This window comes from Morus notabilis, unplaced genomic scaffold (genome assembly GCF_000414095.1).
Source record: "Morus notabilis unplaced genomic scaffold, ASM41409v2 Scaffold314, whole genome shotgun sequence".
Lineage (NCBI taxonomy): Eukaryota > Viridiplantae > Streptophyta > Magnoliopsida > Rosales > Moraceae > Morus > Morus notabilis.
Genome location: NW_010360279.1, coordinates 986,354 through 1,001,818, shown reverse-complemented (window position 1 = coordinate 1,001,818; position 15,465 = coordinate 986,354). Strand labels below are relative to the sequence as shown.

General features: G+C 39.0%; 2 protein-coding genes across 2 annotated transcripts; one reads left to right on the top strand and one right to left on the bottom strand.

Annotated features, from left to right (window-relative positions):
* The first annotated feature begins 1,530 nt into the window (after nucleotides 1-1,530).
* On the top strand, nucleotides 1,531-5,299 carry LOC21407611 (ATP-dependent zinc metalloprotease FTSH, chloroplastic). The gene is made up of 5 exons (XM_010096291.2): nucleotides 1,531-3,049; nucleotides 3,857-4,103; nucleotides 4,192-4,375; nucleotides 4,501-4,672; nucleotides 4,810-5,299. The coding sequence occupies exons 1-5, from the start codon at nucleotides 1,742-1,744 to the stop codon at nucleotides 5,029-5,031; spliced, it is 2,133 nt and encodes a 710-aa protein (XP_010094593.1). The 5' UTR covers nucleotides 1,531-1,741; the 3' UTR covers nucleotides 5,032-5,299.
* LOC21407610 (probable serine/threonine-protein kinase At4g35230) lies at nucleotides 5,122-8,639 on the bottom strand. The gene is made up of 9 exons (XM_010096290.2): nucleotides 8,193-8,639; nucleotides 7,954-8,089; nucleotides 7,360-7,493; nucleotides 7,102-7,207; nucleotides 6,846-6,931; nucleotides 6,265-6,453; nucleotides 5,992-6,156; nucleotides 5,801-5,914; nucleotides 5,122-5,664 (listed from the first exon to the last, which is right to left on the bottom strand). Exons 1-9 carry the CDS (start codon nucleotides 8,511-8,513, stop codon nucleotides 5,410-5,412), a joined length of 1,506 nt encoding a protein of 501 aa, XP_010094592.1. The 5' UTR covers nucleotides 8,514-8,639; the 3' UTR covers nucleotides 5,122-5,409.
* Between the last annotated feature and the right edge of the window lie 6,826 nt (nucleotides 8,640-15,465).

Here is a 15,465-nt window from a genome sequence, read left to right as displayed (position 1 = left end):
TACTCATCAAGACTAGTTGGCAACTCAGGAGGAGTGCCATAAGAGGATTCATTTGGGAGATATCTCTCCATCCGCTATTGGCTGCTATTTGCTGCGTTCCGGTGACTTGTTGTTGAGAAAGTCATTATTGATAGTGTATTCTAGTGACATTGACAATCCCTTATATCGTCGAGAATTTTGTGCATCACTTTTGCCAAAGAAGAATTATATGTATTAAAACTGATTCTCAAGATGTTTTTATCAAAATAATCAAGTTAAATTTTAGAAGTGGCTATGTATATATACTATTATTATACAATAGAATATATCTCCCTAAAACTTAAATTGGCTTGAGCCCCCATTTTGTGTGCATGTGAATATATAAAGTATCTAAGCTAAAGCTGTCGTCTAATACCTTAGTAATGTGGGACGCAGTTAGCATTAGTATACAATATGTGGAGCTCGTTTGGTTGGAGGATTCGTTCTCTGATTCGAATCATGGTTCATAATTTGTTATAATATTTTCTCTCACAAAAAACACACGTAAATCGAAAATGGTTTTAATCTCATGATTCTAATCTATAAACCAAACATGCTAAAGTTCTTTGAGAGAGCATTTTTGGAGATTTAAAAGAGAAGGACGGCCTTTTTCTTCTTCTTAAACATCAAATCTATTGTAAATTTTTATTTTCGAAATATGAAACTCAATGTTTTTCTCAGCATGGTTTTCTCGTTTACTGCATAAGACAACAAGATTATGAGTCCCTTAAAAATCCTGCTTTTTGATGTGACTTTTGAATGAATTTATAAGTAACCAACCAGACCCAAACAACCCCAAACAACCAACCAAACTCATCAAAATTTAGTGGAAATATAATCAAAGCTCTCACCTTGCTCAACCGAAAAAAAAAAGAAAAAAAAAAGAAAAAAACTTCGAAAGGGTATGAAAAAATATCCTATCGTTAAGTCGTAAGTTCTGACGATTACATTAAATCTAAGTATAATTTTTAACCATCGCACACTAAATCAGAAGAGTATTAAACCAAATAAAATATGATAGCACAACCAAACCTTTTAAAAATCTGAGAGTCTAAAAGAATATTATTTTCCATAGCCTACGATAATTTTCGCTCCTTCGTTTGTTTAAGGCCATTTTCCCATCTCTTCTCTATTGTCTTGTTCCTTCTCGTTGTCGCTTCAAATTTATGTCTATGTCGTCAAGCTTATCGTCAGTTCGAACTTTCTTGTCGTTTTTTCAGTTCCCCAGTTTCGTTGTCGTTTTCCTCTGATCGTCACCAGTTTATTGTCGTTCTAATTCTTATTGTTGTTTTACAAAATATATATTGTCGTTCTAATTCCTTCCAAGCAACGTCGGTCGTTTTATATGGAACATAAAAATCAAACAGAAAAAAGATAAAATGACTGGAAACAGGGCAGAACACGTGGATACGATCCATGCAACACTAGAAATCTATGGCATGGGATGGAGCAACTTGTTCGAATATATCTCCCCATTCCCAAATCAAAATTTTAGTGAAAAAACAACAAAAATCAAGCCACTAATTTCCACATTTCACACGAAATAAATCACTATTCTATTTTTCTCTGTTCCCACTTAATATATATAAATATTATTTTCATATTCATTTTCTATCTGTTATCAAAGGTTGCGTTTCAGGATTGGGTGTGTGTAAGAAGCTCAGCTCCTCCATTTTAATAAAGAAAAAAAAGAAGTGGAAAATACTGACTCCGAGCCAAAGCCATGGCTTCTTCAACCATCACCAACCCTTTGCTCTCTTCCAATTTCTTCGGCACTAAAACCCTTCTCTCTCCTCCCACTCCTAAAACGTTCTCGACTAGAAAGTTTCTCATTGCTAGAAACGTTCTCGACAAGAAACCCGATTCGAAACCCTCCAAGAACTCCATCCAAACCAAAGCCACTTTAGCCACTCTTCTGTTCTCTTCTCTTGCCCCACAAGCCCTAGCTTTGGACGCCCCAAACCCTCCTCCCCAAACCACCACGCCTCCGGTGCTCCAAGCCCGGCCGAGCCAATCGGAGTCGTCGTCTTCGCCGTTCGGCCAAAACCTCCTCCTCACAGCCCCGAAACCCGAATCCCGAAACGTTTCTGATCTCCCGGAGGGAAGCCAATGGCGGTACAGCGAGTTCCTCAGCGCCGTAAAAAAGGGCAAGGTCGAGAGGGTCAGATTCAGCAAGGACGGTTCTGGCCTCCAGCTCACCGCCGTCGACGGCCGCCGCGCCACCGTCATCGTCCCCAACGACCCTGACCTCATCGACATCCTGGCCATGAACGGCGTCGACATTTCCGTCTCGGAGGGCGACTCCGGCAATGGCCTGTTCAATTTCATCGGCAATTTGCTCTTCCCTTTCCTCGCCTTCGCCGGGCTCTTCTTCCTCTTCCGCCGGGCCCAGGGCGGGCCCGGTGGGCCGGGTGGGCTTGGTGGGCCGATGGACTTCGGGAGGTCGAAATCTAAGTTCCAGGAAGTTCCAGAAACCGGCGTAACTTTCGCGGACGTCGCCGGAGCTGACCAGGCCAAGCTTGAATTACAAGAAGTGGTTGATTTCTTGAAGAATCCGGATAAGTACACGGCTCTTGGAGCTAAAATCCCCAAGGGTTGTCTTCTTGTGGGCCCGCCAGGTACCGGAAAGACTCTTTTGGCCCGGGCGGTGGCCGGAGAAGCCGGAGTGCCGTTCTTCTCGTGCGCGGCTTCGGAGTTTGTGGAGTTGTTTGTGGGAGTTGGGGCGTCGAGAGTGAGGGATTTGTTCGAGAAGGCGAAGTCGAAAGCGCCGTGCATTGTGTTCATTGATGAGATTGATGCCGTGGGGAGGCAGAGAGGGGCTGGTCTTGGAGGTGGGAATGATGAGAGAGAGCAGACTATTAACCAGCTCTTGACGGAGATGGATGGGTTTTCGGGGAATTCGGGTGTCATTGTGTTGGCCGCCACTAACAGGCCTGATGTTCTTGATTCCGCGCTGCTGCGGCCGGGGAGGTTCGACCGTCAGGTTACTGTGGACAGGCCTGATGTTGCTGGTAGAGTTAAGATCCTTCAGGTGAGATTTTTAATGCAAGAAAGCTTCAGTGATTAAGCTTATGTCTGGTTTACCATGTATGTAGTTATTTAACAATTCAAGGCCCTTAAGTCTTAGATGAGGAATATAGGTAGATGATTAAGCACAAGTGTGATGTTTGATTTCTAGAATCACGGTCAAGGATTTAAGCTTTTTGTGTCGCTTTTACTATATATATCTATACTAATTGAGATTTCAGGGTCTTTAATTCCAGGATTTGATTTTAGTAGATGAGAAAGATGGGTAGATAATTAAGCTGAAATGTTATTGAAGTTGTTTAAAATTTACACATACAATAAGTCATGGTGAAAGACTAAAGCTTTCCTATAGGTTAGCTCATCATTGAAAGTTATTGTTCTTCAACGTAAAAAAAGGGTATTGGATGCTGTTGTGAGTTGTCTACTACTTAGTATGCTAGTTATGATGTATGCAAACTTTAGCGAGAAGCTTTTTGTGTCTCTTTTCCAATATATTTAGTTGTTAACAATTCAAGGCCCTTAAGGCTAAGATGAGGAACATAGTTAGATAATTATGCAGAAATTTATACTGGATTCTACAATGCATTGAAATGGGTTAAAACTTAATAATAGGAGAAATCGTGCTTAAAGGGTTTAAGCTTTTGTTTGGGTTGGTTCAAGATAAACAAAAAGGCATTGACATTCAAGAACACCAAATGTGATGATTTATGCATGTGAAGAGTATTTTTTGCAAGATTAATATCTGAAGAATTTGTATTATCAATCTCCTGATCTCTCAACTGATCTCTCAACGAGCAATCGTGGTTTCCAGGTGCACTCAAGAGGAAAAGCACTTGCAAAAGATGTGGACTTTGAGAAGATTGCGAGGAGAACACCAGGTTTCACTGGAGCTGATTTGCAGAACCTGATGAATGAAGCTGCCATTCTTGCTGCGAGGCGTGATCTTAAGGAAATAAGCAAAGATGAGATATCCGATGCTCTGGAGCGTATAATTGCTGGACCGGAGAAGAAAAATGCCGTCGTCTCCGAGGAGAAGAAGAAATTAGTTGCCTACCATGGTATAGTAACAATCTGTGGAAGTTCTCCCCATTCTCAGTTCTTTTATAGTCTATTATTACTTACCATAGTTGTGCGTTTCATTTTCAGAGGCTGGGCACGCTTTGGTTGGTGCATTGATGCCAGAATATGATCCTGTGGCAAAGATATCCATCATTCCGAGAGGGCAAGCTGGTGGTCTTACCTTCTTTGCTCCAAGTGAAGAGAGGCTCGAGTCTGGATTATACAGCAGAAGCTACCTGGAGAATCAGATGGCAGTGGCCCTTGGTGGAAGGTAGGCTAACAGACTGATACTTGTGTTGATGTCATAATTAAATGTTTAAATGGCTGTCTCAACTTTCTCTAATCAAGTAACGCTTTTGGGATGACGATCATTCACACTTTTGGTTGACGGTTCAGGGTTGCTGAGGAGGTGATTTTCGGCGAGGACAATGTGACGACAGGGGCATCAAACGACTTCATGCAAGTTTCACGGGTGGCGAGGCAGATGGTTGAAAGATTTGGGTTCAGCAAAAAGATTGGACAAGTTGCTATTGGAGGTCCTGGAGGAAATCCCTTTTTGGGTCAGCAGGTAAAGAACTGCTTATATATAAGAAACTTCCTATGGAGTCTCCTTTTGCTGTTTTTCAAATTGCATTCACTTTTACTTTATGATGTATTATAAATTTATATGCCTAAAGTGCAACTTTTGTTGTGTTTAATACGCAGATGTCATCCCAGAAAGACTACTCAATGGCAACGGCCGATGTTGTGGATGCAGAGGTCAGGGAGCTGGTAGAAACAGCATACTCACGGGCCAAGCAGATCCTCACAACCCACATCGATATCCTTCACAAACTTGCTCTACTTCTCATAGAGAAAGAAACCGTTGATGGGGAAGAATTCATGAGCCTCTTCATTGATGGAAAAGCTGAGCTATATGTCTCGTGATTTCATGATTGTATCTTATTGTGCTGATGCATGTAGTGAAATCATGTTTGTATTATAAGTATCATAACACATGTACACGTCAAGAACCAATTAATTATTTCATGAAATTCATTCAAATTGAAGAAAAAAAAATAGCATGAAGTTGATGCACAATAAACAAGTGTCTTCTCCCTATGATACATCTTCGTCAACGCCACAAATTCCCCCAATGATACGCGATACCTAACATTTCCTATGGTACAGGAACCCCACTTTTTTTTTTTTTTTTCGTTACAACAAGAACAATGGCAACCACTTGAGTATATCAAATGCTTGACTGCCAATTATGATTTTTTAAACAAGAACAATAAACAAAAAAGATATACAGGATTATGCTTCTCAAGACGCTCTCCCACCACGTTGCTTCTTTTCTTCCAATGCCGCAGCCTCGTTCAACATGTCAGCTGCATCCTTGTGCATGTCTAGCTTGGCAAGGGCAACTGCCTGCATGTAAAATGCTGTGGACCAGTCAGGATACACACACTGCGCCTGCATGGCATCTCTAAGAGCAGCATCCGGTTGATCACAAAGGAGATGACAGAGGCTCCGTCTTGCATAAACAGTCGGAGAAACCATGGTTCCCACATCTATGAACTGCAAATACAAATGAGAAATTCAATTAAAATTCAATTCTTCCACTATCTTCAATGTAAAGAAGGTGGGGTGTTACATATGGTGCATCCCAACAGTTTGCACGCTGCATACACGTAATTGACGACATAGCACAAACCTGAGAATAACAGTCTATTGCTGTTTTGAAATCCTTGTCACGGAATGCCAGGTCCCCACGCTTCCTTGCCTCCAACATATCTCTCATCTGTTGGGTCCATTCTTGGAAAGACAACTGCAACAGAACAATTTTTTAGTACCGTACTAGAAATAGTCCTCAGAACCACCACACTAGAGCAATTATTTATTTACCTCATTGGTTCCTTCATCATCTTTGTAGTGCGTCATTACCAAAATCTGGTGTATGGCTGTTAGGTCCATCCGTGAACAGGCATCACCCATTGCAGAGAGAGGGTGTTGTGGTGTAGGAGGTGCTTCCTCATGCTTTGGAATCCCAAGCATCAAATAAGATGGAACCTACAAAAGAAATATATATTCATCACAGGATGCTAATTAGTACCATATCTTAAGAAATCAAGAACATTCAACAGTTGCGCCAATAAAAAGAATATCCAAAAACCTTACATCAGGTTTATTTTGCAACGGGGCAAGTGTTGCAACAAGTTCTTTAGTATTTGGCCGCTCCCTAGGTTCATACTGCAAGCAACGTGAAGCAAGCTCAAACACCACCGTTGCCTCTTCAGTTGAAAAATTTCCTTCCAAGTGTGAATCCATTAGGAGAAGAATGTTTTTCCCCCGTATCATATCGAGAGCCTGCACCATTACCAAATTAGCAAAACCACATCACTACACCATGGCAGACAACTTAGTCGACTCTTAATGAACCCACTAGTTAAAGTGAGTGAGTGAGAGAGAGAGAGAGAGAGAGTAAGACGTGATCACATCTTGTAAATCTTAAAGTTGGAAGTATTAGTTTTTCCTGTCTAGTAAATTTTTTTCCCCAATCATGCATCAATTCTGAGCAAAACTAATGGCGAGAGTTTTTAAGTACACAAGATCAAAAAGCTATGCACGACACAAGGTGCAACACAAGTAATTGAGTAAAACAACTTGCATGACCAAATTGGCAGAACAAATTTAAATGTAAAATACCATAGATGAACTACATAAATATCAACAAATGAAAAAACGAAAAATAAGCTTACATGACTTGGAGGGATGTGCTTTCCACTGAGAAGATCCAAAAGGACAGTCCCAAAGCTGAATACAACACTTTCTGGAGTCACCCTTCCTATAATAGTAAGATAACGCACGTCTTAGTAGTAAGTATTGAGCAGCATATATTTTACAATCATATCTTTCATATATCATAAGATAGTTCAAAGGAATGCGTAATTGCTGAAAACTGTCACACCATTATAAGATTCCAGAGGTTCTATACAAACGAAGATAAACAGGTACCATTTCTTAGATATTCGGGAGGTGTATACGCAAGGTTAGTGCTATAACTTTTTCCATCCCTACTATTTTTCATCAATCCGAAACAGGAAAGCCGGGGATCGCCATTCTGCCAAGCGCCAAGTATTGTAACATCATTAGAAACCATCAACTTATCAAACCCTACTGAAAAAGATACGTCACAAGAACAATTCCACTTCAACTAACTGAAAATCAAAGTCGAAGTGTTCAAAACTGATAAAAGATAAATTGTCAACGAACCTCATCAAAGAGAACTCTGTATGCATTCAAATCATGGTACAACGGACGGCCTTCGGTGCCGCAATAATCTAAAGCTTCAGCAATGGACAAAGCAACCCTTAAACGCATGGCCCACTCGATGGTTTGATTCTCCCCTGTCAAGAAAATTTAAATTAAAGTTATTCCTAAAAAGACTTCAAGAAACTCTGAGAAGCACATTAGTGATGAATAACCAATATTCTGTAACCGATATGGCTAAGCCCAAAAGTTAATACACAATGACCAACATTTTTTCTTTCCTTTCTGTTCAGGTTTCTACAAAAGGAAATCTTTTACTACCATATTAGTACTCTAAAAGCTTCCTAAGTTCCACAATTGGAAATTATTATACATCATTAATTTCAACGGACTTAATGTGAAAAAGTAAAATATAGCAACGAATATAACTGAATAAATGCGATGACAGGTAAGTCTTCATTTATATCACGTTTCTCCTTTCGAATTCACAAACTACAATATTCGCAAAGCTTTTTGAAGATTAAATTTTATACACAGGCTATAGATTACCTACCGGACCCACTGAACCAACAAAACCCTAATTCTTATCGAACTTACAATGGAAGAGATGCTTAGCAAGGGTGTCGTTGGGCATGTACTCGGCAACGAGAAGCCTCTCGTCGCCGTCGCAGCAATAGCCAATCAAATTCGCAAGCCTCTTGTGCCTCAGCTTTCCAACGCCCCTAGCTTCGTCCTACAAAACGAGAAATGAACAAATTTGAACATATTCAGAGAAACCTCGATTAAATCGAAACCCTAGAAAAATGGAAAATATGAACGAGAATCGAGGCGAGTACGGCGAATTGCTGGGGATCGGGCCAGGCGAGCTTGGTGAATTTCTTGACGGCGATCCAACGGCGGTTGTTGTTCTGGTTCTGGAGGCGGCCCTTGTAGACGACATTGGGGGCTTTCTCGCCGCTCTCGGAGACGATGAAGTCGGAGCTGAAGTTGTTGGTGGCAGCTCTCAGGTCGGCGAGCGAGAACTCCGAGAATCCCGGCGAGCCTCCGGCGGCGTCCGTGCCGTTGGAGGAGTTATTGTTCTGTGCCTGCTGGTGCTGGTGGGGATGGTTCCTGGTGTCGGCGTTCGGTCCCCGCAGGGAAGATGCGCAACAGCCCATAACTCGGTCGAGTTGACTCAGTGCACCGCTTCCGCCAGCTGTTCGTTAATAATCATAGAGAGATGAACGAGGAGAGAGAGAGAGAGAGAGAGAGAGAAGAAGTGGGTTTCACTGACAGAGATAAATATATAAATATTTAAATATATATGTGTGTATATATATGTATATGTGTGTGTATTTCAGAGAAGACGCTCGTGTGCGCTGTGGGAGAGGAAGAAAGATCTAAAGCGTGATGTTGAGCAGCAGCTTTCTTTTGCGTCTCATTGCCTTCTCTCTCTTCCCGCACTGACAAAAACCTCTGTTTTTTTCCTACAGTTGAATTGTCCCGTTTAAATCGTAAAGGGTAATTTCGTAAATCTGCCCCAAGTCCACTAATGTCTCATTTTGTTTTTTTTTAGGGGAAGATGAATTTCATTAAAAAAACCATATCGACACTTATAAAACTAGCATTACAACTAAATTTAACCGGATTTCGAACTAAAGAAGAATTTCGTAAATCTGCCCCAAGTCTACTAATGTCTCTTTCTTTCTCTCTCTCCCTCTCCCGTTTTTGTCTCAAATTAACCGGATTTCGAACCAAAGAAGAATTTCAAGAAGTTTTCAACGTCAAGAGAAGGATTTGAGGTAAGATTTCTAAAAAATCTCTCTTGAATCTCGAATTTTTCGGATTAGAAAACTTATTTTTGGGTCGAAATGAATTTTCATGGATTTTGAGTAAAATCCCAGTAGAAATTTGGGATTTTTTATTCTTTGGACTTGATTTGTTATTTGGAACATGGATTTGGTTGTTTTCTTTTGAAATATCTCAGATTACTCAGATTTGCAGGTTTTCAGACTGATCGGTGAGTCTTCTCGCATGGCTGTTCTCCACCGGTCGACCGGTTTGCACACCACCGGCCGACCGGTGGTGATGCACACTTCTGTCACCGGTCGACCGGTGTACACGGGATTTAACCCTGTTTTGTTGAAAAACCCTATTTTGACCCTAATTTGTGAAGACAACCTAAATTAGCTTCATTTGGAGACCTAAAATAGGTAGATTAGCATCTTTAATCCATGTTTTGAGATCAAAACCCTTGGAATGATGATTTGAAATATAAAATGATTTATGGAACTTGAAATTGGATTAAGGTGCACTAATAGGAAATCAAAAAGTATAATTGAGATTGATTTACTTTAGGAATGGGAAATAGATCCTAAAGTGTTATTTTGTATCAATGTTAGTTGAGGAGTCAAATTGAAGGCTTTAAGGAAGCAAAAGCCGGAATATCACGATTCTAACCACAGGTTTGGTACTTGAAAGGTAGGATTTCTTATCCCTTTCTTTGTTAGCCTGATTTTAAAAGAGTGTTGGCCTTACAAATATTTTAAAGAAAGAGTATGTTTGCGAAAGAAAAGTATTTTAACACAATAGCTTGATTTCAGCTATTCGAATTATAATGAACTATTTCAAAAAGTTTAATGAATGATTTCTTAAGATAAGAGATCATGCGAATTGATAAACCAGCTAATGGCCTAAATAGGATATGGAGAGTGTATTCTTGGGGGCAGAACTCGAAACCTAGACTGGGCCACTACGGTGGTGATAAGGCTTGTGCTTGTGGTTGTGTAAGTAATTTATTAGAGGATAAATTACTTGCTGATGCCTGTAATACAGAATTTTCAGTTTATATTCCTTTCAGAAAAAGGATGTGAGGTTCTGACTGTTGTGTTATAACTGAATGTCTATCTTTATTTATCTATTTACTTATTCATTAATTCATTTACTTGCTTATAAAGTTATTTTCAATTACATCCTACCGGGCCTTTCGCTCATGTTTTATTTGTTCTATAAATATTAAACCCCTCCTAGGCGACGCTGGGAGTAGTGTTGAATAGCTGAGATAACTGTTACCCTCTGATTTAGTGAAGATTGTAATAATCATCCCTGTATACAAATGTAAGAATTGTAAATTCTGTATACTCTGAACTTTGGACTTCTAGGTAGTTGATGTCTGTAATGTTATTTACATGTTCATGTATGTAGAATAATGTATATCCTGTGGGTGAAGCCCTGAATGATATTAAAGGCTCAAGTTTTAACCTCTTTGTAATCAGAAAGTGCGGCAGACCCCGTCACTTTCTTGTAATATATTTTCAGTTAAACGGGAGGCTTGTTTAGGAATTTCTTTAATACTTTACTTTTGAATTTTATTATTATAATTTTGAATGTTTAATTACTCTCTTAATCACGTTTAACTTCTAAACGAGCCTCCACGTTACTAACCCCGGTTTCGGGGTGTGACAACTGCTTGGCGAACATAACTTGATTAAAAACTTCTAAATCCTGAAAGCCAAGACCACAATCCATTTTTGCTTTGTATAACTTATCCCACGACCACTAGTGAAGTGTGCATTTTGATACATCTCCCCCCACCAAAATCAGGCAATTAGTTGATGAAGCTCATTACATAAACCTCTCGGAAGTCGAAACACACTCATCGTATAATTAGAAATAGCTAATACTACCACTTTGATTAAGACTTCCTTCCCACAATAGGAAAATAACTTCCCCTTCCATTGTTGCAATTTCTTCCCCACTCTTTCCTTGATAAGTTGAAAAGTCTACTTCTTATTCTTCCCTACCAAAGTGGGCAGCCCCAAATAGTGATCATGAGCACGCACCGAATTAGGTCCTAAAACCCCTTGAATTGCAAGCTGGGTATCTTCTAAAACATTTGGACTAAAAGTTATGGAAGACTTCTGAAAGTTAATACTTTGACCAAATGCCAACTCGTACAACCTCAACACTTTTTTAACCTGCATACACCCCTAAATCTGCTTTACAAAACAGAAGGCTATCATCTGTAAAGAATAAATGACTAACATTAGTACCAAATCAAGAGCATGCTAATCCAATGATATCTCCTCTAGCCTCGCCCCTTTAATTACAGCTGACAAACCTTCTGCACAGCACAAAAACAAATATGGGGACAAATGACACCCTTGCCTTAATCCTCGTTGTGCCCGAATCCCCCCTATTGCAACACCATTAATTAAAAGGGAGAATTACGTAAATGAAATACAATTCAGAACCAGCGAGATCCACCGATTTGAAAATCCCATTTTCTATCTTTTCCTAAAAATCCTAGTCCACACAATCATATGCTTTACTCATGTCTAACTTTAAAGCTAACCACCATTCGCTGCCATTATGCTTCCTTTTTAAGGCTTGCATTAATTCAAATGTCACGATAACATTATCGGAGATTAACCTACCCGGGACAAAAGCACTTTGATTCTTTGAAATCACTTTATCGAGTACATGCTTCAACCAGTTGGCTAAAACCTTCGTAACAATTTTGTATACCACATTACATAGACCAATGGGCCTAAATTCTGCCACCTTCTTCAGAGATTTGACCTTAAGGATCAAGTAAATATGTGTAGAATTCCAACCCTCTAAAGATTCACCACTGTTAAGCACATGAAGACAAGCACTGTTAACATCCACACCAACGATATCCCAATTATGTTGGAAAAAGGCCACATAGAAACTATCCGGGTTGGGTGCCTTATTACTCCTCATCTGAAACAAAGCTTTCTTCACTTCTGGGGCTGAGAATTTCTTATTCAGCTTAACATTCATCTCAACATCAACAACTTGGCTTGCAAAGCCTGTAACCCAATCGATATCAGCATCTGATGGATTATCCGAAGAGAAAATCAATCTAAAATAATTTTTAACAATGGTTGTGTTATCCTGTTTGCTCGTAGGCCATACTCCTTGGTCATCCTCTACCCTATTAATTTAAATTCTACCGTGCCTTCTTGAAGCTCGCAGATGAAAAAACTTGGTGTTTTGATCTCCTGCTATCTGATCAAGCTCTTTGCTACTAATAATCTTCTTCTAAAGTTAATAATCTATCCAATTGATTATCCTGATCATGAATTCTCCTCCAACCCTCCGAAGTAAGATCACCAACATACAACTTTTCTAAATTCTCATTAACTTAAGCAATTTTCCTAGGTAAATTCCCAAACTTATTTGAACTCCAAAACTCTAACTCATAAACACATCTCTCTAAACCACCTAAGACACCATCAATAGTCCCCCTCTCACCAAGATTGAACAACCAAGAATTAGAGATAATATTCTTGCACTCTTCGTCTTTGAGCCACTATGGTTCAAATCTGAAGTTGATATCCTCGTGTCTCAATTTTCGTTGGTGAAAATGGAAGAATTCCAATAGCAAAACACAATGATCCGATTGTCAAAAGTCAAGGTGATGATTGATAGCATCAGGGTACAAATCTTTCTAACCCTTACTAGCTAAAAATCTATCTAATATCTCTTTTACATTATCAGAGTCTTCTCTCTGACTATTCCATGTAAGATAAGGCCCCATGAAACCAAAATCCGATAGGCCACAGTCCTCAATCGCATATCAAAATTATGCCATAGAAGCTAAAGATTTCTCATTCCCTCATTTTTTCTCTGAAAAGCAGAGAATCTCATTAAAATCCCCCGCAGAGAGCCAAGGCAAATAAAAGAGATCCTTTAATCTCCTCAACAACTCCCAAGTCTGCTTACAATCAACCCTATTTGGCTGTCCATAGATTCCTAAAAACCTCCAAGTTTTTCCTTTACTATTCGTGACAACCACATGTATATGAGGTCTTGAAAATTAAGCAGCTGTACTTAAACATTTTCCTTCCATATAAGCATTAATCTTCCTTTTAACCCGACATAATCCACAATAAAACTACAATTTGTAAACCCCAAACATCTGACAACAGATTTGGCCTTCCCACAGAAGACTTTGGTTTCTAAAAGAAAGACCAAATCAAGGGACTTCCGGCAGATAGCTTTCCACACTTTCTTGAACGAACGAGAGCTCCCCAACCCTGAAATTGCCACATCTTCAGATTGTTCCTCAACCGGTTCCACAATTGCCGCCCTCTTCTCAGCCACGACTGTCCGACTGGCTTTGCCACCTTTTTCCAGCAAAAGAGAACTTTCGCCACCCGTTCTACGCCATGGGGACAATTGTGAACCACTATGAAATCCCCTTCCACGAGCCCTGGCAATCCGATGGATAAAACGGTTAGGTTTCGGTGCTCTCAACCAGTCACCATACCTTAAATCATCCCCCTTATTGTACACCATCCATCACTATGAGACATTCTGAGAGGGTACATCCCAATAGACCGTACCCATAACAAAAATTAGGGAGTCATTCATATTTGAAGTCTACACAAGCAATCTCTCCATTATCTCCTAAACGGATTCTCCCCCCTACGCAGAGGTTTAGAAATATCAAGCAATACTCTAACCCATATATACGAACCATGGCACCGCCCCTTTTCATCCGCATTTACTTTAATACACTTATTGAACGAATTTCCTACCACCTTTCCCACACTTTTAGTCATCCCTTTGAAAGGGAGGTTGTAAACTTAGGCCAAAATTCGCGTAAAGCACCAACCATCCTAACAAGGACGATCATCCCCATCAGCCTCTTTCAAAACCACAAGAGACTTATTAAAAATCCAGGGCTCCATCTTATCCATCTTAAACTCAAATAGAAAGACGCCATCCTTTAAATCCCTAATCCACAATCCCTTTATATCAACATGCCATAAGGATTTCATTGTTGTTTTAAAAATGTCACGATTATAAGGCCATTTAGTCAAAATCTTCCCCATAAGGCCATACTTGAGCCCCACATTCTCATTCATTTCTGAAGCCCCTACATCCATCAACGATTCTTCATCCTCCGTAATCAATAGAGATCTCAATTTCCCAACAATATCTTCCATCTTAATCCAAAACACGACGAGCACATAGACTTTTTTGAAGAAAACTAAACACTGAAAGAGAAGAAAATAAAACTCTCATAGGAAATCTAGAGAGACCCTTAAAGAGTCCCCTTTTTAGTAAGATTGAAACTGATCTAACGTCTCATTGTTATTAGTATAGTAGTATTGTTATTATGTAGTTCAACAATTAATTAAATTAGTAGTACGTGAGAAATCTCATTGGAGTACATTAATTAGATTAGTAGTACCTGGAAATCTCATTGAAGCAATTTATAATTTGTTATAGAGAGAATATTAGTTGAAATAGGAGCTACTTTAAGGCATGAAATAACGGTTATGCCCTTTTATTTTTAAAAACATTTTTTAAACTAAAAACATAAAACTCTTTCTTTGAGCTGGGATATGAAAAACTTCTTTTTTAAAAAAATAATGGTTTTTTTTTATTTTTAATTTAGTTTTAAGACTAAAAGAGAAGATAAGTCTGTATTCTCAATAAATAAATAAAATAAAATAAAATAAACTCCACAATGGTAGTTTTTTAAATTATGATATAAATGAGTTCGTTAAAACAACATAATACTAATACATTAAAGTGTTAAACTAAACTTATAAAATACGTAAATGATTTTTTTTTTCCCGTAGTTTTTTAAATTATGATATAAATGAGTTCGTTAAAACAACATAATACATTAAAGTGTTAAACTAAACTTATAAAATACGTAAATGATTTTTTTTCCATGTTTATTGTGTGTCACGATATTTACTTGGGCTTGACCATTAATTTCTTTTTTTTTTCTTTTTTCTTTTTCTGTTGTCATTGCCAGTGTATTTCTTTCACTTGTTCATGCATCTTCCGAATTAAGAATATTTATTGAACTTTCTCATTGTGATTGACCCACGTAAATTGAGGATTTTCCATTTTAGTCCTTTTACGGTTAATTGTAAACAGTGTAAGGTTGTGGAAGTTGCGAAAACTTGTGGGTTGGCAAAGGAAATGATACGATGAGTCATAACCGGCGTTTGAGATGAAAACGCGGCGGTGCGTGTGGAGGACGACTTGGAGGATGATATACGTACACACACGTGTATATATATACATATATATTCATATTCTATATGTATAATATAAAATAAGACAAAATAGAAAAGG